The 26,472-nt window shown below is 40.8% G+C and overlaps 1 protein-coding gene across 11 annotated transcripts in view; it reads left to right on the top strand.

Annotated features, from left to right (window-relative positions):
- The window catches only part of ptk2aa (protein tyrosine kinase 2aa), a 54,724-nt gene that overhangs the window by 8,908 nt on the left and 19,344 nt on the right, over nucleotides 1-26,472 (top strand). For 2 of the 11 annotated variants that reach the window (XM_086178386.1, XM_086178387.1), the window contains exons 1-15: nucleotides 8,949-9,144; nucleotides 10,338-10,582; nucleotides 11,947-12,116; nucleotides 13,523-13,610; nucleotides 13,865-13,944; nucleotides 14,741-14,803; nucleotides 16,669-16,723; nucleotides 21,100-21,240; nucleotides 21,416-21,493; nucleotides 21,590-21,697; nucleotides 22,157-22,274; nucleotides 22,527-22,557; nucleotides 23,837-23,901; nucleotides 24,186-24,272; nucleotides 26,090-26,107. In XM_086178386.1, coding sequence (XP_086034512.1) covers nucleotides 9,030-9,144; nucleotides 10,338-10,582; nucleotides 11,947-12,116; nucleotides 13,523-13,610; nucleotides 13,865-13,944; nucleotides 14,741-14,803; nucleotides 16,669-16,723; nucleotides 21,100-21,240; nucleotides 21,416-21,493; nucleotides 21,590-21,697; nucleotides 22,157-22,274; nucleotides 22,527-22,557; nucleotides 23,837-23,901; nucleotides 24,186-24,272; nucleotides 26,090-26,107 — 1,462 coding nt within the window. In that variant the 5' untranslated portion in view covers nucleotides 8,949-9,029. Of the gene's footprint in view, nucleotides 1-692; nucleotides 925-5,715; nucleotides 5,743-8,948; nucleotides 9,145-10,337; nucleotides 10,583-11,946; nucleotides 12,117-13,522; nucleotides 13,611-13,864; nucleotides 13,945-14,740; nucleotides 14,804-16,668; nucleotides 16,724-21,099; nucleotides 21,241-21,415; nucleotides 21,494-21,589; nucleotides 21,698-22,156; nucleotides 22,275-22,526; nucleotides 22,558-23,836; nucleotides 23,902-24,185; nucleotides 24,273-26,089; nucleotides 26,108-26,472 lie in introns of those variants that run through there. The other 9 variants (XM_086178392.1, XM_086178394.1, XM_086178388.1 and 6 more) reach the window with 8 other exon arrangements.

Consider the following 26,472-nt stretch of genomic DNA (forward strand, 5'->3'; position numbering starts at 1 on the left):
TTTCTGCACTGACTCTCATGTCAATTCAATGACTGCTTAAGCTCATGTATGGTTGTAAACATGTTGCAACAAATGCAGACCTTTTTATATGCATAGGCTTTAGCTTTCATGAGCTTATGCATATATTAGTCGCAATAAAAGATGGATGTGGATATTTTTTTCATGGATGTGTATGTATCTTAGAAGACCTAAATGGACTGATTCAGTCGGTTGGGGCCCATTTCTTTTGCGTTGGATGTGGTTGAGCAGAGGGTATCATCAAATGACTAATTGAGCAGCTCCTCAGGGTGTGTATCTGTTAGCAAGGCAGAATAGCCAGAGGCAACACACACACACACACACACACACACACTCACACACACACTGTTTTAATAACCCATATATTCCTCAGCTCTCCCTTAGCCTATTCATTATTTGTTTCTCATCTTTTTCTTCCTCACTTCTGCTCTAGTAGTTGTTGCATCATTGCTCTTCCCTTGTCTTTTCTTCCTGACTCGCTTTCTCATTTACACTCTGTCTTGTACATCTGGCTCCCTCTCTCCCACTCATCCCTCTCCTGGGACAAAAAAGGACCCCCTCCTCCCCCTTTCTCCCTCCTTCCTCTCTCTATGAGGCATCTCCCTCCCCCTTCTGCTCCTCTCTGCCTTTCTGTCCACTCAGGCTCTTCTCTATGTGTCAGTGTAGCAGCAGCAGCAGTAGAAGTAGTCGTAGTGGGATTAAGAGGGGAACTCTGGCTTGATTGTAAGCTGACATTAGGCATCATTACAAAGTGAGCTGGCTGGTTCATCGCAACGCTAACCCAAGGACCACAGAAGCCTGGGATTTTGGCTTTCCCAATTTAGCTGCCTGTCAGTTGTGGAGGATTATCTTCTCTTCTCTCCACTCGCTTCTCTTCTCAACATTAAATGGAGGGACTATACCATGGTAAGGGTCTGATCGGACACTCGTGGGTTTGCAGTGGAAATGTTATTTATGCATATTTTTAAAATTGCGTTTGCTTGGGGTTTAAATTGTTTTTTTTGTTTTTTTTTTGTTTTACCAGCTATTAATGCTGGCTGAAAGGTGACCAGAAAAAACTAAGTGCATGAACTGAAAGGTTTTGCAATGAATTTATATTCTTAAATAGTTGCTAATGATGATGATGATGTTGTGGAATCGTGTAAGAATGATAATAGAGAAAAAAAAAAACAATAATTCACAGCCCACACTTCAATTTGTTTAAAGAACATCTGAGCGGATTGACCAGTGTTATTAACTGAAGCGCTAACTTGTCAGTTACAGAAAGTCACACTTTTGCTTCTCATGTGTGAGAAGTAAGGGGCTGTTGTTTGTTGGTCAACAGAACCAAAACATCTGACACTGGTTATAGCAGCTGCAAGAATGATATCAATCAGTATTCTCAAGTTACAGCATGAATGTCTTCTGCCATCCTGATGATGAAAAAACACACTTGAAGTCAAAACGTAAAAAAAGGAGATGAAAATGTAGTAGGCTTGTGTGTGTGTGTGTGTGTGTGTGTGTGTGTGTGAGTGTGTGTGTGTGTGTGTGTGTGTGTGTGTGTGTGTGTGCGTGTGTGTGGGAGGAAGGGATGATCTGTATGTCAAATTAGTGGGTTGTATTTAAATACAAGTGTGCATCCTTTTGTAGCGTATTTCCCACATGGCTTGGTGCGGATGTTTATTTTTATAAGAGCCTGTTCATGGCATGAAATAACAATCCTTGCATATTCTTCCTTGGCTAGATCTTGTTTTAAAAGTGGTAGAGATTTGCTGAGCAGTAAACTCACATTGACATTACCGATGCAGATTTTGAACTGCATACGCTGGTATTTCAGGCTCTTTTATTTTGCATAAAATATCGAAATACCAGGGTACCATCAAATTGGTTTTGGCTATAAGTAACATGACCAGGCTGTCTGCAAAGAATAGCTGATTCAAAAAAAGCAACACTAAATCCTGTCCATCATCAACAATACCCATTAGGTTTGCTATAAATCTGAATTTGAATTGGACACAAAATCAAAGTTACAGCCAGAGTGCAAACACTAATACCCAGAGGATGAGTACAAAATATGATACCTCAGTATGATTCTTTGAACAACGCAGAACATGTTGAGGCAGCACAGCTTAACACATACACACACATAAACACACACACACCCACAAGCTCTGACCATCCTGCATCCAGAGGGACCATATCACAGGTGGATAGCTTTAAGTGTACAGGTACACCTGGCATCTAAAGTGGATCACCACAGGCATCTGCAGTGATTACTTGTAATAGATTGCTACGTCCCTGCTTTGTGTGCAATTAAACCCAACATCATTTTTCAAGTTGAAAGACTGAATATGTTTATGGTTACACACAGCAGTGTCTGTTTGCTACAAGCAACATACTCTGATATTTTATTCACATTAAGTGAAAAGGTGACACAAAAACACACATTTAACACATATGTTATTGTACGAATCCCAATTTTGGTTTATAGTTGGTTTTGCTGATTGTTAAACCTTAGGTGGTTGTCTGTTTTTTTTATGTAAATACATGACTAAAAAAAACAATGACACCTGAGTGTTAGACATTGGGGTTTGTCATATTTCTGTAAAAGATTTTCTCAATTTAAAGTATTTAAAAAGTAAATACTCCTGTCCGTGCTCATGCGACTACATATCCAGGCAACTGAGCCATCCTTCGGTTTGCCTCAGATGTCCAGAGAAGGTCAGAAGGAGCTGTATTGTGCCTTTGCAGATCTAGGAAAAAAAAACCCGACTGGGTTGCAGAGAGAGGAACTGTACTACTGCATCAAGACGTCTGGAGTGGCAGGGAAGTATGTTAGAGTGGTGCAGGACATTTATGAGAAGATGCAGAGGAGAGGGTTGGATGAGGTGGATGATTTGCTGAGAGCAACAGCAAAAAGGAAAAGAAAAATATTAACATAGAGAAGTTCATGTCGATTGATAGTGTTGCTAAAACCAGAATACTGAATTGAATGACTGATTATAACAACTCAGTAGCATTTATTAATACAATGTAAACTGAGACATTGCATTTAATATGAAATCCATCTTGAAAATGTAAGCAGGCTTTTGCAAAACAGTCATTCAGTGAAAAAAAAGCATGATGATATTTTTGTCACAGATCATTTGCTTGAGTCACCGCAATATTGAAACCCATTTTTTCACCACTTTAAAATAATAATGAGTAAAATAAATAAAGGGATGAGTTGAAGACGTAGCCTTCAGCTGTAAAAACAAGGAAGCTGTTGTGGTCTTTTATTTATAGAAAAGAGATTGACCACCTCTGGCTTGCTCTGGTTTCGGCAGATGTACAGTAACAATGTCACACTGGAGGCCAGTCGAGAGGAGTAAAAATAAACACTTTAGTGGGTATCCATTTATTTATTTATTGCAACTGTCTGTTGGAGCACTCGTACAGAGAGGCTAATAGCCCAACATTTAAAAATATACTAAAAGAGAGGATTTAACTGCTGGTACCCTTAGCTTGTTTTATTTGTTTGTTCTACAAAAACAACCGAAGTGAACAAGCCATTGTTAGCTTGTCCTTTCATTTCTACTGGTACAAGATTTGAATTTGCACTGACACAAGGTTTTTGTTAAATACATTTAAAAGGAGACTTTCCAAGAGATTGGAATGACCAGTTCATTTATCCCAAACGTGTCGTGTTGTGTCTCTGGTCCTGCATATGTTCTGCTCCTGCAAACCACTGAGCTTTATTAGTGCACCTGAACTGCACACTTCAGTGAATGTGTGCTTTTTGCAGATAAACATGTATGAGCACTCATGCGTTGACATGACCTTATTATGTTGCATGGATGTAGGATTTATCTAGACCAGCCAGTGTGTGTGTGTGTGTGTGTGTGTGTGTGTGTGTGTGTGTGTGTGTGTGTGTGTGTGTGTGTGTGTGTGTGTGTGTGTGTGTGTGTGTGTGTGTGTGTGTGTGTGTGTGTGTGTGTGTGTGTGTGTGTGTGTGTGTGTGTGTGTGTGTGTGTGTGTGTGTGTGTGTGTCCATCCGCACTGGTGCATTTTATTTGATGTCAGATTGACTGTCTTTGAATAATTGCTCTCCTTGTTCAGTGAATCTCTCCAAATGTGAGAATTGAAATGAATAAGCAGAGGCCAGATCAACAAAAGAGTGTTTTGGTGTTTGTGTCTTCCTCTAATCTGAGTCATGATAAGATTTCCCTTGACTGGCTGAAATGAAATGACAAGGCTGGGTATTTTGATTAAATCTTAAGCCTTCTGAACAATAATTTGTCGCACATGCACAGTCTCTTTCTTTCTTTCAGTCTTTCTCTGTCTTGCCGCCCCTCTCTTATGCACACACTCCTGTGACTGGCAGGTGTGATTTGTGCCTCAGGGCTGTTGCGCCAAACACTGCATGCTTTGGAAACACCCCCTTTTGACCAGAGGGTCAGAGAAAGGCACAGAGCCCCCTTGTGAAGCTTCAGGATTAGACAGACAGAGCGATCATGCAATAACAAATGACTGCTCACCTGAAATTAGCTCGGTAAAAATCTCCTGGATTACTGCTTTTATTTTTGGCATCTTGTTCAGTTGAAAATCTATATCTATATTCCAACTGACCAACTTTTATCTCACTGGAAAGAAAGCTTTATATTGACATTCAGTGGGTATCATTGTGGGGTGGCAAAATGAAAAGGAGTAATTCAGGGAGTAAAAATAGTAAAAATAGGAGTAAAATAGGAGTAATTCACATTATATAAAAAAAAATAATAATACACAGACATTACCCCTATTTATCAAGAAGAAAATAGCCTAGGAAAATAACATGGAACAACAATGCACAAGAAATAGCAATTGTTAAAATTATATGTTGGAAAAAAAAACCCAAATGTGAATATACTGTAAAGAAAGTAATCGATGCTGCTCGGGGATTGTTGTTACCCTGTTTTCCAGCAGCTGGTCTCATATTACTAATGGTTTATCAATACGATACTTCCTTTCAGTTTAAGCATCACATCATCTTTGGTGTTGACCTCTGATGTCATTTCTACCCTTTGGTGTGTGTGTGTGTGTGTACGTACCTGATGTGTGTGTCTGTGTGTGTAAACCAGAGTGTCTAACACCCTTAGGCACTCCCCCACCTGACCTATGCCTCCAGAGCTCAATCACTGCGACGCCTCTACCGAGTATCAAGTGCATAAAAGGGCTCTCGTGGGCTTCCTGTGGGAGGTTGGGAGCTGTGGCATGTGTTTAGTGTAATACAACAATGTCTTGCTGATTGGTTGAACCAAAAGGAGTTGGAATTCACTTTCATAATCAGGATTTTTTTTTTTATTTTATCAAGAGCGTACTTCTCTGCAACTGTATAAACACTTGATAGTCTGGATGTCAGATCACTGGAAGCGTGAGGAGCTCAGTTATCTTGTTCTTCAAAGAGGGAAGAAAAATAGAACCTGTATCTGGGTAGTATTATCAAATAAATATTCTTTATAGACATCAGTATTGTTTCTAATGAGGGAACACTTGTTTTTCTACACAAAATATTAGTAATATAAAATGTGACGTTTATGTGAAATTACAATGCAGGTCAAATTCATTTAAATTTTATGATTTTGAAACGCTTATCCTTTGTGCACAAATGAATATTGAGCTTCTCTTAATTATTGTTATTTTTCAGGATGTTTAGGATTTACAGAGTTGATTAATGAACGTTTCTGTCTGTTTTTCCAGATATTTCACGGATTGCTTTCTACACAGGTGAGTGGGCTGACGTGTCCTGAAACAGCTGCTACAACATCTGCCAACTTTTATTCACACACAAGTTGTCGCAGCGACCAACAGGGGCCACCAATGTAGAAAAGATGAACAACAACTTTCCTCATATCCACTCCACTCATCCGCAATTGACAGTTTACTGTCGTTCTCACTGACTCAACTTGTTTAGGAGGAATAGAGGTGAAAAATATATAGTATGGTTAGCTTAGCTTAAAAGAAAATGTATTTCTCCTTTCATTATGTTCGTCTAAGCACACAGCATACAGACATGTCCCATCGGTATCTAATGATGGGTGTATAAAACCATGAATGTTTAAAATAATTCGAGAAATCAATTAACAGAGGGGAAAAATGCACCTTGATGTTTTCTTTATGCATGCAGTATTTTAGATTTTATAAGGCAGACAGAGAGAGAAATTTTGAGTGGTGTATTTGTGTATGCGTTCAAGTCTAATTTGAAAATATGTTTCTTTTGAGAAAGTCCCAGTTAATTCTCAAGGACCCGAGGGTGTAAACAATGTTACTGAAATGAATAAAGCAGAGGAACATATTTACTTCTCTTGGCATCTTGTTGCAAAAGTGGGTCTTGCTGTCCAGCTATAACAAATGAGGGTAACACATTGTGCCCCGAGTGGTTGGGTAACATATGACACATTGTCTTCATTTCTTAAGCCAAAATATCCTTCAGCGGGGAACGTAGTGCCAATAAAGAATCCGACAAATATCTAAATATTTTAAGAATGTATCTGAGTTTTATTTTTTTAAAATGTTTCCATCGCCTTTTATCCATCTTTCTATTATTCATTGTGCACATTTCCTGCTGGTGCAGCTGCTTGGAAGTGGTGTGTGTGTCAGTAGAGACATAGTTCAACTTTTTTTTTTTTTTTTTGTAGGCAACAAGTTGGTTAGGTGGCATCTGTCTGTCCTGTTTTTGTTGTTTTGGAATTTCTGTTTTCAGCTTGTATGACTCTGCTATGTTGCTGAAGATTGTGGGTATGACTAGCACCAGCGCTGTTCCACTATTGGTTTTAAAATCTGAATTTTCATCGATGCTCATAGCTCTGACATGGTCAGCTGTGAAGACTAGCATAATAAAATGTAACATGGTTAGTATCACACATAAGATGAATAGTGTTTATCTTTTTTTTTTTTTTAGGTCAAATTCATTTGTTATTCAAAAGGCATTTGTTTTAACGTCGAGGCTTTGATAAAACCGATGCAAGGACGTGTCTCTCCTGTGTGCTTATGAACATATCATTATTCAAACAAAGCGAGATGGGGAGAGAGACTGGCTCAGTCCCAAAAGAGCTCTTCCCATTCATGGCAACATCCGGCCCTCTGACACAAAGGATCTCACTACTGCACACACACACACACACACACACACACACTAACACACACACACACGAAACACAAGGCTAAAACCCTTTGCTCCCCCAGGTTTTGTAACAATGGCCGAGGCCTGAGATGGAGGACAAAATTACGTAAAGGAACCCCCCCCCATCACTTACACACACACACACCAAAATTAGTTGTTTTTTTTTTTTTTTTGTTCTGTCTTGCATTTTCAAGTAAGTAACTTATTTATGCGTGTTAGCGACTGTGTGCAGTAGGCGGTCGATCTCGGTGATGAGGAGGTGTTGATCCACATAAATGTCTATGTGATTTATAGAGGCTGGCATCTGGTCAGTGGCAACACCATTAGCAGTCGGTGCACCCTGCATGTAGGATACTCTATCCTTGCTGACATGGCGATCAGGCTTTGTGGCAGGCTCCTGAGTACTGTGACAGAATATCATGATCTCTCCAGAACTATGAAGTTGATTAGTTGGGATAATTCCATTGTAGTTGGGAAATTAACTTGTTTCTTATTTGCTCAGCTGGGAAAAGAAAGCTGGGAAAAAAAAGTAATATCACCCTAAATGCCATGTCACTTTGATACTAGTTATCAAGTTACCAAGTTATATGACCTCGTTCACGCCCTGCTATCAGCCTGCAGTATCTATCAACTTCCAGCACATGACATTTTTCCTGTACATGTTTTGTTTCAGTGTCGGTGGCTCTTATCCCACCTCTGTATGTGCGAGCTAATACGCACACTATGATTGTGGAGCTGTGACTATTTTTCTCAACCCCAACAGTATTTCAAAATGATGAAATTAGTTGTTCTGAAGTGAAATAATGTCCTGCAGTTAAGGCATGCGTAACCCTCAGTATATCAATTTAATAATGTTTAATGTGTGAGATGTTCGCCTTCAAAATACTGGCTGCTCTGAGGGGAAATTTATGAAAAAAAAAAATGGAAAAAAAAAATTAAAGTGGGAAGGGATTTTCATTGAATATGCGATTAGCATATTAATAGGTTCTAGCTCCTCCTGCTCCTCCAAAAGCTGCTCTTGATCTCTCTTGTTGCCCATTCAACTTTCCTCTCATTCATCCTGAGACAGTCGCTGCCTTTTCCAGTCTGTCCGCATCTCTCTGCCTCTCTCTGCCTCTCCCTGCCTCTCTCTTCTCCCTGCCTCTTTTGTTTTGTTTTTTCTGGCTCGTTCTCCCAAACATTCTCTTTGTTTCCTCACTGGGCATACTAATTGTCTCTTCTTCCCTGCCACTGCTGAAGTTGCACAATCTGGATTTCTCTATGAACCTCAACCAGAGGGAAAGACTTCCCTCCATCACGGAAAAGTCTGAGTGAAAAACTCGACGATGGCAGCTCTGCACTTCCACGGCAACTGTGTAACTATGGAGTGCAGGCACGGGGCAGAAATCTCCCGATAGACAAACAGCATGCTGTAATCAGAAAGAGGCCACTGAAGAGGAAAAGAAGTGGACAGAAGAGGAGGGGGCAGTTTTGTGGATTAAAGGGACTTTGCATCTCTGGGGATTTTTCAGGAAAGATTCAAGATCAGATTTAGTGGAGCAGCAAGGCTTTGCGCAAGGATTTTTTTCCAAGTTTGGACTATATTTAGCTGTTTGTGAGCATCTGAGAATGAGGGATTTCTCGCTCCAGCTTTGAACAGGATCTCTAGCATCTTCAGACTCTACAAGTGGAAAAATACTTTTCTGAGGATCCCATTTCTGCTTATCCTTTCGGAGATGAAGTCTTGGCGTGCCAGCCCGTGGACAGACTTGGATGTTGTAGAGACAGAGCGTGTGTTTTGAGTTCTGCCTCAGTTGTGTGACGGTTTTTCATTTAGTTCTGTATGAATCCCAGCACTGCTTCATTTCTGTAATGCCTGCAAGGGAGAAGTGTGCGAGTGCGTGATTGTGAGATGCGAGGTTGTGAAGCCACCAGCTGCCTGTCTATCCTAAGACACAGGCAGGGACAGACATGTGTCTCTATGGCAACAAGTGGCTGCAGCCCCTTCCCCATGTGTTGGGACAGAGGTACGAATGAAATCTCTTGACACGAACACACAAGTAGCACGAAGCCCCTCAGGAGGGCACGCGGGGTGACATCCGACTCCATGGGAAATGACTTAGTGCACCACCAAAGCCACTGTTGACCTGCAAAGTGAGAGGGAGAGAGAGTTGCAGCAATGAAAGCCAGGGCTGTGAATTGAGAATACAAAAGTCATCATTCAAAGTAGTAAAGTAACCTGAGAGCACGGGTTAGGATATATCCTTCAACAAATTTGTGGTATGTGGACTTGTTAGCGTTCTATGGTGTAATTACCTGCTACTACATATCAGTTCACCCCTAATGGAGGAGAAGAACGGGAAGGGAGGAAAAGGGATCTGAATATCTTCCTGTGTAGTGTTTCCATCATATGAGCACAATCGCACACAATCGTTCACATGTCATACACACACACACACACACACACACCTGGAAGAGGCAGTTACTGTTTGATGTACTCTGATCTTACACTGCAAGTCCAGGAAGTATGTTTATGACAGGACCCAATGAAAAATGGCTACCCGAGGTGCATTGTTTTTTTTCTTTTGTAGTTTCAGAGGCTTAAACACGAAGCCTTGACCGAAGATGCACCTCTCAATTTTTCTCTATGTTGTTCAGTGTTTATATGTACATACATGTATATTTTTTCTTCAGGGCATTGACTTTCAGTTAATCGGAAAAGTTGGGGCTTAATGTGCTTCAAGCTTTAACCAACAGAAGAGAAGAAAAAGAAAATGCAATGTCATTTTTTTGTCACGCTATTCAAACACCAAGGATAAATTAGGCTGCATTTTGACAGAAATACGAAAAAAAGCAAACTTAAACTGGCCATTGTTTGTTTACCCTATGAGTCATTTTTTTGACTTTGGAAAATGTACTTGCCGCCTTCAGATTTTGAAATTTACTGAAACATCTTTTTGTTTGAAGAGTTATTGGCCTGTACTTTAGACTATTGATAGACATTCTAGAATCCGCCACAGGCATTTTGTTACCTTTTTCATATGCTGCATTTATTGAATATTCCACTGAAAAAGTGGATTGATTCTTCTAAATTTGTGTTTATTTGCCAACAAAGACAACTAGCATCAAAAAAAAAAAATTTTTGCATCTTGTCTGCAATGGTTCTCTGTTTCTATATCTCTCTTAGTCAGTCCCTGTCTTTCTCTGCCCCTCTCCTCAGAATATGACAGACACATAGCAGCAGCAGTATCAGCAGGGAAAACCATGGCAACCCCTTACCTGGACCCCAACCTGAACCACACCCTCCTGGAAGGCGCCAAGTCAAGGCTGAGCGCCGGGGGTTCAGACCGAACCATGGCCGGCTCCATGGACAGAGTTCTGAAAGTTTTCCATCACTTTGAGACCAACATTGAACAGAGCTGCTGGTCTTCAAACATCAGATACGGAGACGCAACAGATGTCAGAGTAAGAGCACACACGCACACACGCACGCACACACACACACAGCTCTGGTGGTTGGACGCCTAACACCCAGAAGCAACAGAAGGATAGGGCTGGCGCTGTTCTATATTTGCCTTATTGTCTACAAATCCCATGAAAAGCTCAGGAGGAACAATGACTTAGTCAGTCTCCCAGTATTTCCTCCCCCCCCGTTTGTGGCACACAGCCACCAAACCCAGGTTAGCTCCTGTTGAAATCTTTCAAAATGACTTTTTCCCCCTCCCCCATCAAAACGATCAAACAACAAAAAAAACTCAAAACACCTTGGATTGAAATTTTAGCAAGCTTTCCTAAAACAGCATTTCTGAAACTTTCATGCAAGTTTAGTCAGTGGTACTCATAACTATTCTGATGTGGCTTAATACAAATGGTAGTATCTCATATTTTAAGTGTATTGTATGTTATAATAAGATTGTTTAGGCACCTGGAGTAAAGCACGTGACGTAGATTGGTATAAGTTATGGTACTGTTATTTATTGTCAGGAATAATTCTTTATGATATCGTGCTTCCTCTTAAACCAACAGTTCACATTATAATCTTTGCCAGACTAATATTTAGAATGAAACATTTGCTTTTGGTTTTGCTGCTTTATACCAGGGTGTCCATGATGTTGTCTCCACCTTCGACATTGCATTTTGCAGTTTGCCCATAGCAGAAGTTCTCAATATGGACTTTTGCTGTTTGTCCTCAGTTCAAGGTCCCGGCTGTCTGCTCTGATAAAAGGCACACAGAATATTTTTCTCGCAAATACAAGTACCCCTGGCCCTCCCACTGAAACAGTGTACTTCGCAGTATTCCTTTGGATCCGCTGCCATGACACAGAGCCTACTTAGCGTTGCTCAAAAATACATGGTCGTACAAGATCCTGCAAATCTCTCATCCCCTCTGTCACTATCTAGGTCAGACCCCCCCAGTGTTTTTCATAGCAACACGCACAGCTCCGTGAGCAATATTGTGCATGAGTGCATGACGTCTGCTTGTTTGGGTGGAAATGTCATGCTTAATATTCGGAAGTCACCTACACACCCGCATAAAACCATCTTGCCCCTGTTGTCGACCTGAAGTAAAACACAAAAAATAAAACCATTCACATTTCACCAAACTCCTCCAAACACGATGGAAGTATCTTTTTCCACTTGGATTCTTGTTTTATTTAATTTGAAACACTACACTGAATTACATGTGTTAGTCGTCAAGGCCAGTGTAGTTAAGCTGAGTGTGATCTGTCTCTGCCAAGTACAATACTTAAAGAATTGATCTTCGTTCTTAGAAAAATATTAGTTTTGAGTCCAGTAACTGTTTTTTACCTCATTGACTCTGTCTGCAGGGAATCATCCAGAAGATCCTGGACATCCACAAAGTGCGCTGGACGTCTTGTTTTGGTCTGCGTCTCAGCAACAGCCAATCCAAAGACCAAGTGCATTGGCTTCATCCAGATTTGGGCGTCTCCCATGTTCGAGAGAAATATGAACAGACGCGGGCAAACGAGGAGTGGAGGTGAGCAAAGAGTGTCTTAGAGTCCGCCATGCAAATGTTTCATTGTTCAGATGTAACAAGGTCATTAAGTAGACTAGTTGACTAGTTTTATCATGGCAGTATTTAACCCATTCTTGCTACATTTCGGGCAATTACTGTCCATCGCTCCATTTACTCTATTATTCAATTCAACTTTGTAATAGAGTGCGTTTTAAATTGAATATTTCACATTTCTTCCTCTCTATATCTCTGCAGGGTGACACTCGCATGACTTGGTTATTGTTGATTCAAAATTGAATGTTCAGCAGTAATTTCTTTTACTGCCTTGCGATGCAGTACTACTTTGTCATTATAAAACACCACTGCAACTACTTAGCTATATTGTGGATTTAAGTGAAAATAAGCTGATTACATTCACTGTTAGGTCCTTTAAAAACATTAAGGGACAGCTGTGAGGCTTGACTGTACAAGCAGCTTTTTAGATCTTAAAAGTGACTTATTATGGCCTGTGTAGTTACTCAAACACTTTGAGTTCCCTAAATACTAGCTTCAGCAGTCTGTCATGTTGAAAAGTAGCCCATCAGAAAGGATTTATTGCAAACTACTGAGGACCTTCTGCCGTGTGGTGATAGGAGGCCCAGTGTGTGATACGTTATGGTTGGACTGGTTTGGCAGTTCAGATATACAACCTCTATTGTGGCGCTCCTGTTGCTAATGCTATTATATGTTTAGGACCTTTCGCACTGAGGATATATAAAGACAGGGAACCAGATGCCTGCTTTGTTTGACTAAGTCAACAACTCTCCTGTCTTTCCCTCTCCGTCCACCATGCACTGATCGCGTACCCCCTTTTCTTTTATATATGAACATCCCAAGCCTCAGATGCGCCTTTTTCATTCCTGAGATTTATATAAACACTCACAATAGTGGCTTTGACATGTCAGATAGAACAAAAAAATGGCTGATCGTGTCCCTGCCATAATGGGTTTTTAATCCAAAATTAATGAAAATGCTTGTGGAAGACCTTTTAATATCTTGTAGGGTGGGGGGTTATTTAGGTTGCTTCATTTTCTTCTTTTTAAATGTCACTTCTAAGCTGTTCCCAAAGTGAAGAACTGCCAGAACTAAATGTATTCACCTGAAAATGATCCATGGTGGGATGCAGACTGTGTAATTATATATCATACTTTTGTCTATTCAAAACTATTGTAAAAGAATAATGGATATTTTTGTAGTGGGAGACAGCCTACATCGAGGCATCGATTTTTGCTCCACTCCTTTCTCACATACTCTTCTTAATTCTGTCTTATCTTCAAACTTACACATCTGCCTGATCCTTAACTCATGCATAATTTTCGTTGCGGGTGTGAAATGAAATGCAGTGAGCTCAGAGCAGCAAAACGCACTCACCCTTATCTTCTTCTTAGGTATGAATTAAGGATCCGATACCTCCCAAAAGGCTTTGTGCAGCAGTTCAAGGAAGACATACCTACGCTCAATTTCTTCTATCATCAGGTACTTACAAATATTTTTGGTTTCTTCTCTGGAGTGAACACTGAGGCATACGGCATTGCAAGAACGCTCTGCCGCAGAGTCTTCTTGGTCCACGGGGCTTTGTATTCATGTGTCATATAGATGGCCTGCCATTTCTTGCACACAGATCTAAATAGTTCAGTGTCTTGAATAATATGTCAGTATGTATATGATATATATGAATGATATGTCTGTATGTATATAATATATGTGAGATGTATATGGGTTTCCTCTAGGTGAAAAATGACTACATGACAGAAATTGGGGAACAAGTGGAGCAAGATATTGCACTTAAACTTGGCTGTTTGGAAATCAGGTAAGACAATGTCGGGGACCCCGATCACACTGAATCAGTTTCCAATTCACTGGATCCATTTCGATGTATGTGATTGTTTACATTGCGTCAGTGTCACACTTTGATTCCAAAACACAGCTTATACTATAACATGTGAGGAGGAGAAGGGATGGACTTTATATATCTTAAAACTAGGGTCATCTTATTATCCAACTCTGGATCCAAAACCAACATAAACTGTTTTGAAAGACATCCATTGTTGTCAGAACACTATTAAAAACATACAGGTGTTCATCAGTGTTCTCAGTCAGTGGTTGAAACTGAATGCGCTGAGGTGGAAGTCAAAACCTTCATAAAACCAGAAATCATTGTTTCAATAAGGCTGGTGTCCAGCCAGGAGCCTGTATGCAAAGAAGACACAACAAACCGATTAGACGTTGTACATTGAAATATTGATCTGACTTCTTTGAGACCAGCGTAAAAGCCGATGCCTCAAAGTTTGATGTTGGCTGATTGGTATGTTGGTTTGTCTCTACTTTTTTGGTAAATTTCAATGATTCCTGCAGATGAAAGGTCTCGTTTAATTAGATGTTGTGTCTGAACATCTGAACTTTCCTTTGGCTGCACTAAATATTCTTGCCAACATATGTCAGCATTCGTCATAGTAAGTTTTGCAGTGTGTGCAAACATGGAATAAAATTGAAGCCTAAACAGTTTTGATTTGGACAATTGACCTTTTACAACTAATGAAGGTGTAACTGCAGTCAGTGGTCCTGACCTTGCTCTCTTTCTGTGTCCCGCCGGTGATAAATTCCAGGAGGTTCTTCAAAGAAATGAGAGGAAACGCCCTGGACAAGAAATCCAACTATGAACTACTTGAGTAAGTATTTTCTCCAAAAGCCAAACACTGCAGCAGTACACACCACTGAGAATTCTCCCTCGTAGCCAACATTTCCCCTCTATCAGATCCTTTCCCAGACGAAAAGATGTTTTCAGCCCCGCTTAAGCATTCAGAAAAACAAAACCTCTCTCCTCATAGCCGTTGGTTGAATCCTTTTGTTAGGAGGAATCTGGATATGTGGATACACTCATAAAATATGTACATCCTTCATGTTGCAGAACATGGATAATAATAGCTTGTTCACATTCAGCGGCTGCCCAAACCGGTTTCATGTTTTTACTGTTAATTCACACACTCATACGTTACATGTATTTCTTGTGTCGATTGAGCTGGTTTGAGCTGTCTGGCTGATTAACCATCAGTGTGCTGGTCGCCGGATGTCGACAAGCTATTACTGTAACAAGGCTTGGCTCAAACCTGCCCAAGTCTAATGAGCTGCTCTCCTCCACTAAAGTCTTTCTTTCTGTCCGTCCGACTAATGAGCTCTGCAATTATCCGAGAAGAATGTCCACTCGTTCTTTCTCTGCTCGCAACTCTTTGTCCGCCTCTCAATCTTCACTGTGCTCCCGTCCTCTATTTCTTTCTGCTTTCATCCTGTGTTCTTGCTCTCTTTGTTTAGCATCTCTCTTTTGATTGGGAAAAGAACTTGTGTCATGCATATTTTAAACAAAGTAGATGGAGAGGGAACACGTTTTTTGCACCCTGGTTCACCAAGCTGCCAGCTTCGCTCAGAGTAATGCTTATGTTACAGATCAGTGCTTACTCAATAATTTCTAAACCATTTGCTCCAAATTTCCCTTCTACAGCATTGTTCTGTTTCAAAATTTGAAAGTGTTTGGCTTTCGTGAATGTTAGGCGGGTAGGAGTAGATCAATTTCATTTTGTTATCTTTACTACTACTCAATTTTTCTCTATTCTTTTACACACCTGCCCTGTTGGAGGGACCTGTTGTCGATAACTCAAAAATTATTAATAATTTCAATCACTTAGGCTACCATTTTCCAATGGATTCAAGAAAATACAGCATACTAACCCATTCAACTTGGTTTCTGCAAAACGACTCACTTATTAACATAACGAACCACCTACTCATCGAGCAACGGCCACCATAAGAGCCCAACCTATCATATTTGGAATATGTTGGGATCCGAAATATTTGATATATTTTAACACATTTTCAGAAAAATGGGCAGAAGTTTAATGCGGTCAATATCACATCATTACAAATTTGACTTTTTCCATCAACGCGTCTAACTACATCAAGATTGTTGGATAGAAACATTCGCGACTACCTTAATAATCCAAATGAATTATTATCAGAGTTCTAAAAATGTTCTTTTTCTTTCTTTTGGGTTTCTGCAAGTGTTTGACAACCACATGGCAGCATTTAAGAGTGTGTCGTGATTTAACTTGCAAGAGTGAAGTAGAGGTTGCTGTGTCAACCAGAAAAATAAAATGATCAGAATAAAGGTTTGGGTGAAAGTAGGAGGAGATTTTTCGGCGTTCTCAGACTCTAGTTTCTTTTCCTGGAGGAGTTTGAGGCATTAGCTCATTCGTTATCTTGGAGCTTTATTGCTGCTTGTTGTTCTTTGTCTCTGAAGCATCTCTCATTGTCCTCCTTCCTGCCTTCCTCTACCTCTATCTGTGCTCTATTTTCATTTAGTACAGTTTGCCTGGAAAAGATTCGTCACAGCTTACTCAGCATTTTTTTCCTGCCTTCACCTGTTCACCCAACTTTATCTTTTCGTAGCCTGATTTCACCAAGGAAGAAAAACAGACAAAAGTGTAATTATTGACTCATAAAAACCTTTACTCTCTCCGTCCTGCATCCCTCCTTTGTCCAGGAAAGATGTCGGTTTGAGGCGTTTTTTCCCCAAAGACCTGCTGGACTCTGTCAAGGTGAGAACACTTTTCTAACTGTCTGAAGATTAAAACAGAGGTGGATAACATGTCAGCTGAAGCAGAGCTACTCAATTTTTCCCCTCAACTTTTTTTTTTTTTTTTGTGGAGGAAATGATTCAGTAAGCGGGTTCATGATCAAACTCCCGCTCCAGAGGGGTCAATCTTCCCGCAGACATTTTGCAAAGTTGCCAAAAGAAACTAAAGGTTTATAGGAAACACTTCTCTATGAGCCGTTTTCAGTGTTGTTAATATGATGCTAAAATTTTGCTGAATGAATAGAGGCTACTATGAAAAGAAAACTTACCCAAGCACACTTCAGGATGACCATTTCTGTTGGTCAAACACAGTTACACAAACAAAGCTGACTCGTGTCAGATGTATCTATAAACACACACACACACACACACACACACACACACACACAGCAGGTAGAAAAAAGTAATCATTTCATGCCTAGACATATCCTCTGTTACACCAGCACTACCATATTTCAGTTCTTTCCCATTTCAAATCATAAACGGTTTCCGGCTGCTCAAAAACCATTTCTTCATAATTCGGGGAGGGAAAGTCTGTACGAGTTTTTAGCTCAGCTGGAAGCATATGCACAAATAATGTCTGATGGTTATGAATGAAAAAGCAGATTGTGTCAGGGAAGTGGGCCACAGACGGACGTTGAGACCAGATGGAGCTGTTTTTTTAAAAGTGAACATCAGGTTCTCTACAAATTGCTAACAGGATTACACTGTTGTTTTACTTTAAAGAAAAGCATCAACGTCCTTTAGCTGATTGTTGTTATAGTTTACAATGAAATTTACTAACCGTTGCCAGTGTATTGAAATTTGGTATCTCCGGGGGTGACGACCCCCGGAGATACCTGAGGCCTTTTTGAAAGACAAAATTCTGATAATTTGTAGCCTGGTGGAGTGTGTCTGTGATAAATTTATGGCACGCGTTTGCAGAGAGTGTGTGTTTGTGTGTGCGAGTGTCTTCGAGCGAATGAATGAAAGAATGGCTCAGTGACCCAAAAGGTCCTGACGTCGGCAGGCGGGCAGACAGATGCTCTGCAGAGGGAGAGGAAGTGTTTGTGTGCGTGACCCTCAGGTCATCTTAAAACCCACTTTCTCTTTGTAACAATGAGGTGGGAGGGGGAGGTGTCAATGTAAGTCTCCTTCTGCCCCCCCCGCCTCCCCCATCTGCCATTCACAGCCTGCTGAGCCTCCCCACATCAGCTGCCTATCTTCTGACTTTACCTCCTGTCCCTTTCCCCCTGTTATTTTGGCAAACAACTTAACATACGCTCCCATGGGGCTTCTTTTCATATACACATGTATGCACGAACACACACACATACTCAGTCAGACATCCATAAATCGGCAGATCTGACTTTCCTGTCTGTGTCCAGATGTGGTGGTATTTCAGTCAATTTTATTTCGTTGATCCCCCCCCCCCCTCCCCATGTTATATGACTAGGCAAGTAAATGGAAAACATTTGTATCTTGGGGTTCTGCCCAAATAAGCAAAACGATTGAAGCAAAATGATGTGGAGTGATAAAGACTTTCACACAAAATACAGTTAATTTGTGAATTGAAAATGTATTGTGATGGATTAGTTGGTAATAGAAGAAGTTAAAGTTGTGTTTGTCAGTTTATTGTTTGATAGTAGATTTAAATACAATTTATGCAATTTTACATATGTTTTCTTTGGCTTGCGAGCATTTGGTGTGGGTGTGGATATGCGGGTGACAAAGACAGAGGGAGCACAGCTGTCATTTATTTGGCTGTCATTAGCTTTGGTGGAAAAGAATGGTCGTGAGTTAATGGGATTATTCTCTTGACCCCCAAACAGTCACTTAAAGTTGCAGGGGCCCAGATTTTTTTTTTTTTTTTCATTAGCTCCCACAAGCATAGTATACGGACCCCACAAATGTTGTTAAATGACAACACACAGCTGAGCAGATGGCTGCGGTAGTAAACAGCGACCGGCCAAAGCTGTACGTGGAGTGTCTTCATTAACAAGCCGGCCAGCAGGTTCATGAAAGCTGACCTTTGGAGGCTTCAGAGATCATGGTTTTTCTTGAGCCGATCGGGTGTGATTGAAAAGATGCTGAATTACTTCTCTGCTTTGGAAAAGCAAAGCTTGGGACCATATGTTTGAAGGATACCACAGTGAGCGACACAAGGCATGTATTAAATTTAACATGTGGTTGATGAAATATTTAAGAGGGAAAATAAAAACAGACAACTATACCACATAAATTGGCATAAGAATATAGTGTACATGCTGTGAAAGAAACTATCTTGTATAACTAACTAATATTTGGATTAAATCCCAGTGGATTATTAGTGAAATTTTCCATTCCTTGTTTATTTCTCTTTATGAATGAGTGAACTGGAAAAATGAGATAAGAAGCATGACGGCTTGTTTATGACTTTAATACAGATGGAAAAGCTCACTTAAGCATGATGTACTTTATTTATTACAGGGGGGTCAGGGTTCAGGATTGACCTTGTATGTGATACCAATATGCTGGTTGAAGAAAGCAGACAAATGTCCAAACTACTTGTAACCATGTCTGACGCAAAAGGAACTGTGTGAATGGCACACATTAAAACTCGTTGCCACCTCCATCACCTTCTGCCATTGACAGAAAATTTTGGATAAATAAATTCAAAAGCTGATGAATAACTGGTCAGCAGAGTGAAATACGTGTTGAGCATGTTGCCATAGTGACGTCAGCCTGATATGCGTGTGATAACTCTTTGTAGCGCTTCCTCTCAGGAAGGGTGTACGCTTCAAATCTTGGTGTGTTTATTCGTGTGTTTGTGTGTGTTAACGTGACGTGGAGGAATTCTTGGAATTACAACGGTGATTCTATCAAGCGAACAGACAAAGACAGATTCTTTAAATATATCTGTCGGGAAAACATGAGCACACATGAACACTGATGTGCTGTTGATTTCCCATGTTTTCCCAAAGGCTTAACAGTTGCAATTCTAATGTGAAGTATCTTTAAATGCACAATTTGAATTTACACTTTGGATGAAATATATACATACATACATGCAGTTCAGGCTTATTGATGAATATATAATTCACACATCAAATTCGACTTGTATTTGTAACTTTATGGAGAACTCTGTAAATCTTCATCCTACTGATACAGCAGATGTTTATTTTCATTGGCCCTGATGAGATATATTCTCCTTTCTGTAAAGTATTTTATTTAATTTAACATCCTGAACCATTCTACTGTGAATTTGTGCTTGTTTTTTTAAGCTGGGCTTGCACCAAACTAAATCTCTACTAATCTTCATCTTAATCTATATAGGGAAGCTATTTATAGTTCAGGATTTTCTGAATGCCATGTGTGCCAGTGTAAATGCACACTTTTACATTAGACCCTGACTGTGTGGATTATTGGGCCATGTACATTAATTTTAATGGTTCTACATCACATAAAGAACTTTGAACCACACATGTGTTCAAGATAAAGGCAAAGAGGATTAAAACACACACACATTTGAAAGCGGAATTCCTTCTCATTAAACCTTTTTATAAGTCATGTTGGTGTAAGATTAACATCACCTAGAAGAGAATATATTTCTGATAACCTGTATGTATATGTATGTGTGTGTATGTGTATGTGTGTGGAGGGGGCGTGACATCTTTATTGCTAGAGGGACGAAGTATACAGCGGACTGTGAATAGCAGGGTTCAGTTCCTGGATAGATCTTTTTTCCATTTGCCGACAATTAGGGGATACCAAAGGAAGTGACAATCTCATGTTGATTGCAATGCCAGCAGTGGAAAATGTTGCTCTGAAAGTCCGTGTGTTTATTTGTTGGCCATGAGATGAATGTGTGAGTGTCTAATTGAGTGATGAGCTTTTAAATGGGTCTTTGACACGATATTGATCTGAATGAACAGTTCCCCTGAAATTAAGTGGTTAGGTCAGTTTGAATTGAAGCAGAGTCAATCAATGTTTTACTCTCTCAGGGTCTATCAACTATCGTCCCCAAACCCCTCCAGCCGCCCCTGTTCGCTTGCCCTTACTAAACACACAAATATCACATCAAGCCTCCACGTTTTCCTCTGTTTAGTTCTTCTGTTATTTGTATTACATTACATTACATTTGGCAGACGCTTTTATCCAAAGCGACTTACAATAGAGGACATAGGGACTGCAAATAACACTTGCAAATACAAGATGCACAGGAAATATACAGAACAGTAAGCTTGGGTTTTTTTTTTTTTTTTCTTTTTTTTTTGACAAAGACATACACAAACGTACACACACTGCATAGCCTAAGATTGAACAACAAATCGGGATCTGTTTGTGCTAATCATAGCCGTCCACCTCTCTTGTCTTTAGGCTAAACCTCTTCGTAAGTTGATCCAGCAGACTTTCAAGCAGGTGGCCAATCTGAATGATGAACAGTGCATCCTCAAGTTCCTGGAGACACTTGCACCGATCTACCGCTACGACAAGGAATGCTTCAAATGTGCACTGGGGGTGGGTTCCTCTCACTTTGACTCGGCCCTCATGCTGAAAACGCTGCTTAGTGAGTTTAGGTTGACCCCTTTTGGTGGAATCGAGTGTTGCAACCTGCGCACATGATAAATTCTACTGTTGTGTGTATATGTACAGTATATAGCTTCCTTTTAAACATGTGTGTGTTTTCAAACAGTCCAGCTGGGTGATCCAGGTGGAGCTGGCTATTGGGCCCGAGGAGGGGATCAGCTACCTGACAGACAAAGGATCCACGGTGAGTTCCCCAGAACACATACCACACACCCACCTCAGTTTCTCCTTGCAGCTGCAGTTTTTTTGTTTTTAAACAGTTGTCTGCTTCTGCCCGCAGCCCACCCATCTGGCAACTTTTACACAAGTTCAGTCCATCCAGTATTCTGCAATGGAAGAGAAGGACAGAAAAGGCATGCTACAGCTCAATGTAGCTGGGGCCGCTGAGGTAAAACACCTCCGTCAATTAAGATATTTTCACAGATAGAATAAAACATTTCGCATATGTGAAGTATAAAAGTTGCCATGATTCCCGGGGTCGTACCTGCTGAGGTGTGATGGCCAAAAATCCCATTTATCAGACCAAATGTTTTGCTGTATCCTTCAAACAAGGCTGGATTACAAGTGTGCATCTGATGACAAAGTAGCTCTCTATAAATAGATTAAACTTATTCGCTCTACTCTAGAAGGATCACCCATTATTTCATGACTGTGGTTTTGTTTCAAGTGACTTTAAATAGAATTGGATTTATTAATGCTCTCACACACACAGAAATAAGACAGTGGGGTTTCACCGACTGTGAAAGGCAGCTGGAAACCCCCACTGTGCTCTCATATGTAAATATGTGCTTCACCACAAATAAAGGTTTCTTGTGTGACCTCTCACTGTCTGCGCTTGTGCGTTCAGCCTCTCACTGTAACAACAGCGTCACTGACGATGGCAGAGAACCTCGCTGACCTGATTGATGGTTACTGTCGGCTTGTCTCCATGGAAACCCATTCCTTCATTGTTCGAATTCAGAAAGGTACCCTCACCCTGTAGTTCCATCCTTTTGGGTTCTGTCAAAAGAGAGTACACAATAATTGCAGATGATTCAGTTGCCCACATAACACTGCAACTTTTTCCTATATTTTTCTACCAATTTTAAATTTTGAATAACATTATCAGGTGTTTCTATATGTTGTCCTAGTAGTACATTTGATAAAATGTTGCCCAAGACATTCCCTGCAAAAATCTCCTTCTGGTCATAATGTGTGTGTGCTTGTTTGTCCTCTAGAGGGAGAAAGAGCACTTCCTTCCATTCCAAAGTAAGTGTTGTTCTCGTCTCAGCGTCTGTTACTTTGACTTTTACTTCCCTGTGGGAGCTTTAAGTCCATCTGTTTTACCGTCCTGCTCGCACATTTGTATTTTGGCTGGTTTGAACGGATCCACCTTGTTGTTTACCAGTAAGAGGCTAGCAATAAGCAAAAAATAAACAGAATCATTATTTTTAGTGTGTTTTCTATTGCCAACAGCCCCCTTATAATTGTAACTAATGCACCAATATTTTAATGAATGACCATTGATGTTAAATGTTCAGCTTTGAGCCTGTGTCTCCTTACCTGCAGTTTTTTTCTCCAAAGAGTGGAATGTTATTTCTCTGCGGTTCTACAGTATCTCTCGGTCATAAACCTCCCGAGAACCTTCTAGTATGAGAGCATGAGTATAGCATAAATATGGTCCAAATACAACAAATGGAGTTGTCTTCTGATGAAAGATCTCATTCCTACATTTTGTTTGTCATATTTTTAAATACATCAAGCTAGTCACTTTAAAAATACTTTATACTGCGAAATGATTATCCCAGTATTTTTCTACTTGGAGCTGTTGACATTCTTACTGAATAGCCTGATGAGACCACTGAAGACAGAGCATTTCTCTGCACCGTGCGGTCTATCCTCCCTTTCCCCTTAGGTTTTTCTCAAACATTTCCAAGATCGTGGGAAAATGTCATGGGTAAATTGGCAATGGATCTAAAATCTGGAGACCTTTCCCGAATCCGCTCTCAAATCTTTCAGTCTGTGACTTTATTAGTATTAGAACGTCATCAGTTCAAATCCAAACCCATTTTTCTTACCTACCTGTGCTCCTCCCCCCCCCCCCCCCCACAGCCCCCTCTCCCGCACTGTCTCTTTAGGTCTCGCTCTCTCTCTGGTCAAATAAGGAGATACGCTTATGAACCAAATATTTTCCACTCGGGGTTTTCAAACACTTGTGTCGTCTCCTCCTCTTTTTCTTAATCTCTTTACTCGAAGTCGCTCTTCCCTAGCTGTCTCGCTCTCTCTTTCTCCCGGCCTGTTGTGGTCGATGATGTAAAGATAGTAGTAGAGTTACACCGAGTGGAAAGAGAGACCACAGTGAAGGCAGAGTGATAGTTGGAACGGTCAGAGTTCGGTCACAGGTGACTGTTTTCTCTCCCGTTTCATGTACGCGGGGGAGTCTCTCTGTTTCAGATCAGCCTTTTTCATTCCTTGACGTGTCAGGGGTGTTTATTTTGTTTGAGTTACTCCTGTTTAACTCCATATGTGTCTCCACTTGTTCATCCAGACTGTCTAACAATGAGAAAAAGTTGGAAGCCGTCAGAAGTGGAGTAAGAGCGATCTCTGTTTCAGGTAAGGTGAAACCAAATGCCAGAGTAGCGGCTAGTATTGGGAGATAAATGCAGTCTGTTGGTTTCCGCGGGTTCCAACTCTTCCTTCCCGGTCACACCATTTCCTCAGACATCTGTTTTTTTACTTAATTTGTTTTTCCCTCTGTTGGGATGCCCTACCCTCTGTCTGCCCCAGTTCCCTACCTCCTCCTCTGTTTACATCCACCTTCCCACATCTCCTCGCTCACTCACTCTCATGTTTTCTCTCTCTGGCTCTGCTTTTCTTTCTTGCCCGACCGGGCGAAGACTTAGTGACAGTGACGCCGTCTAAGCCGACCAAGGCACGGCGTTTCCTCCTCCCGTTTGTCTTCTGTTCAGATTCACCGCCCAATGGTACACTTGGATCATTCTGGACATTTTGGAAAAGGGGAATGTACATAGCTGTGATGTAGGAGCACCTGGATCACAGTTACAATAAGCTTTTAGTTACTTGAAATATTTCTATAAAGCAGAGTGGCAGAGCCGAGCAGAATTAGACAATATCAACAATGTTTTTGGGGGCATCAAAACTTTTTAATGGTGAATTCTGGTACACCCTCTTTTTCAAAACCGCCTCTGCTCTCACTGCCTGTTTGATCGCACTAAACACGGTTCAGCCTCAAACAACTGGCTTTGCCTGGCTGTAAATAACCCAGCCTGTTCTCTCCAAGACAGACTACGACTTGAAAATAAACAAACGTTTTTTGAATGGCACTCTTTGAAAGTTAGCAGGTTTCCTGTCTAGGATGCAGTGTAGTTTTTCATGCCAGTACCCACTTTAACATTTTTATGTATTTATATGGAATAGTCTGCACCGTCACCAGCATGTCTCAGCTCAGCACATGCCTTTCTGTTGAGGTCAGTTTCACTATTTTTGATTTTTTTTTTTTTTTCTTTCTTTTTCTTCAGTATTTTTATGTTGGTTTAAAGCGTAATTCATGGCAAGGGTGAGGAGGTTCTTCTGTCCTACAGTGACCTTAGGTTTAAGGTCTAAGCATCTGCCCTGAGAACGTGTCCTCCGTCAAGCCTCCATCAGCGGGCTGGACAGCAGCTGCTCTGTTGTTGACATTTTAACAAGTGATCCCAACTTTTCCGCTCGCCGTCACAAGCAGACACACAAATGTCGTGCACATCCGGGGAAGCATTTCTCAGTCATGTTCACAATAGACTTTGTTCTGTCGGATGCATATCAGGGTTTGGTGGTTCTAGTATTTGTTAAGATGATTAACAAGATTTTCTTTTTGTGAATATGCTGGAGTTTCTTATTAAATCTGGAAGTCCACAATAGACAAGCTTTGCCAGCCTTTGCTTTTCAATCAATTTAAACATGTCAGTAATCGATAAAATCAAATGACGGTCGTACTGGTTGGGATCTAATAAAAGTTCTCTGTTACTTGAGGAAAAAGGAAGAGTTTATTTGATCGATGAACGCATGTCTAACAAGAGTAAATCTCCATTTTAAAAGACACTCTGATACTCAGTTGAAGTCCCTGAGCACACAAGCCCTTCTGTATTTCGACCCTTAGGAATCTGACGTAATCACTGCAGCAACGTTATTAAGACTTTTAAAGTTCCTCGGTTCAAGAGGAGTGAAGCGGTAATCGTGAGAAAAGAGTGAAAGCATTGAAAACGCCCTTGAGATGACCCTTTCTCGAGCAAGCTTTTCTTGCCGGGGATGACCGACCCTGCGAACTGTTTAAACTCCATGACTGGAATTCATGTGTTCAACTGAGCTGCGTCCTCTGCCGCTAATCCCTCTCACAAATATTTACAGCTTGACACAGACTGCTTACTTATACAGGCTTGAAACCACAGTGGAGTGTAAACATTGTCCACGCATGTTGTCACTCCGGCCTTACACATGCTCATTTTTAATCCATGTGTCCACGCAGCATTAAGTTGTGTTTGTTCAGCGGAGATATTTTGGATCTTAACTTGCTTGCTGGGTGTTTGGCTTTTCAGATTCTGCAACATTATGTTGTTTCAAGGCTTTTCATGCTTTAACCTCGTCTCTCTCCTCTCCCTCTCTTCCTCCCTCCCTCTGCTCTGCCTCCCGCTTTTCTCTCTCTCCTGCTTTTCTGTCTTTCTCCATTCTGCCCCTCCTCCTCCGCCCTCTCCTCCTCCTCCTTCGCTGCTGTCCCGTTTCCTGCATGCTCTCCTGGACCCTGCAGAAGATCTAAGTGGGGATGGTAAAGTTATGCTGTTGTTTATCTCTCTGTTGCTGCTTCTTTGTTGTGTCCACCAATATACTGCACCCTCCTTGGAGTGTCGTATGTGCGTTGGTGTTGGTGTGTGTCTGTGTGTGTGTGTGTGTGTGTGTGTGTGTGTGTGTGTGGACGATTACGCATGCGTTTCTCTTTTTTCCGTCCATAAAGTAGACTGAAAGCTTTTCAAAAGGTTAGAATGCAGGTGTGATGTAGCTGAATGTGTTGTATCACATGCTTCAGGGATCTGAAACAACAAAATATCAATAAATACATCAGTGATTCTGATTAATTTGCTGCTGTCTCTACCTAATGGATAAAGGATTTTGAAGTGTTCATGGGATGTCAAC

The sequence above is a fragment of the Fistularia commersonii genome, chromosome 30 (genome assembly GCF_037954325.1).
Source record: "Fistularia commersonii isolate RoL2024-O1a breed Wild chromosome 30, RoL_Fcom_v1.0, whole genome shotgun sequence".
NCBI lineage: Eukaryota > Metazoa > Chordata > Actinopteri > Syngnathiformes > Fistulariidae > Fistularia > Fistularia commersonii.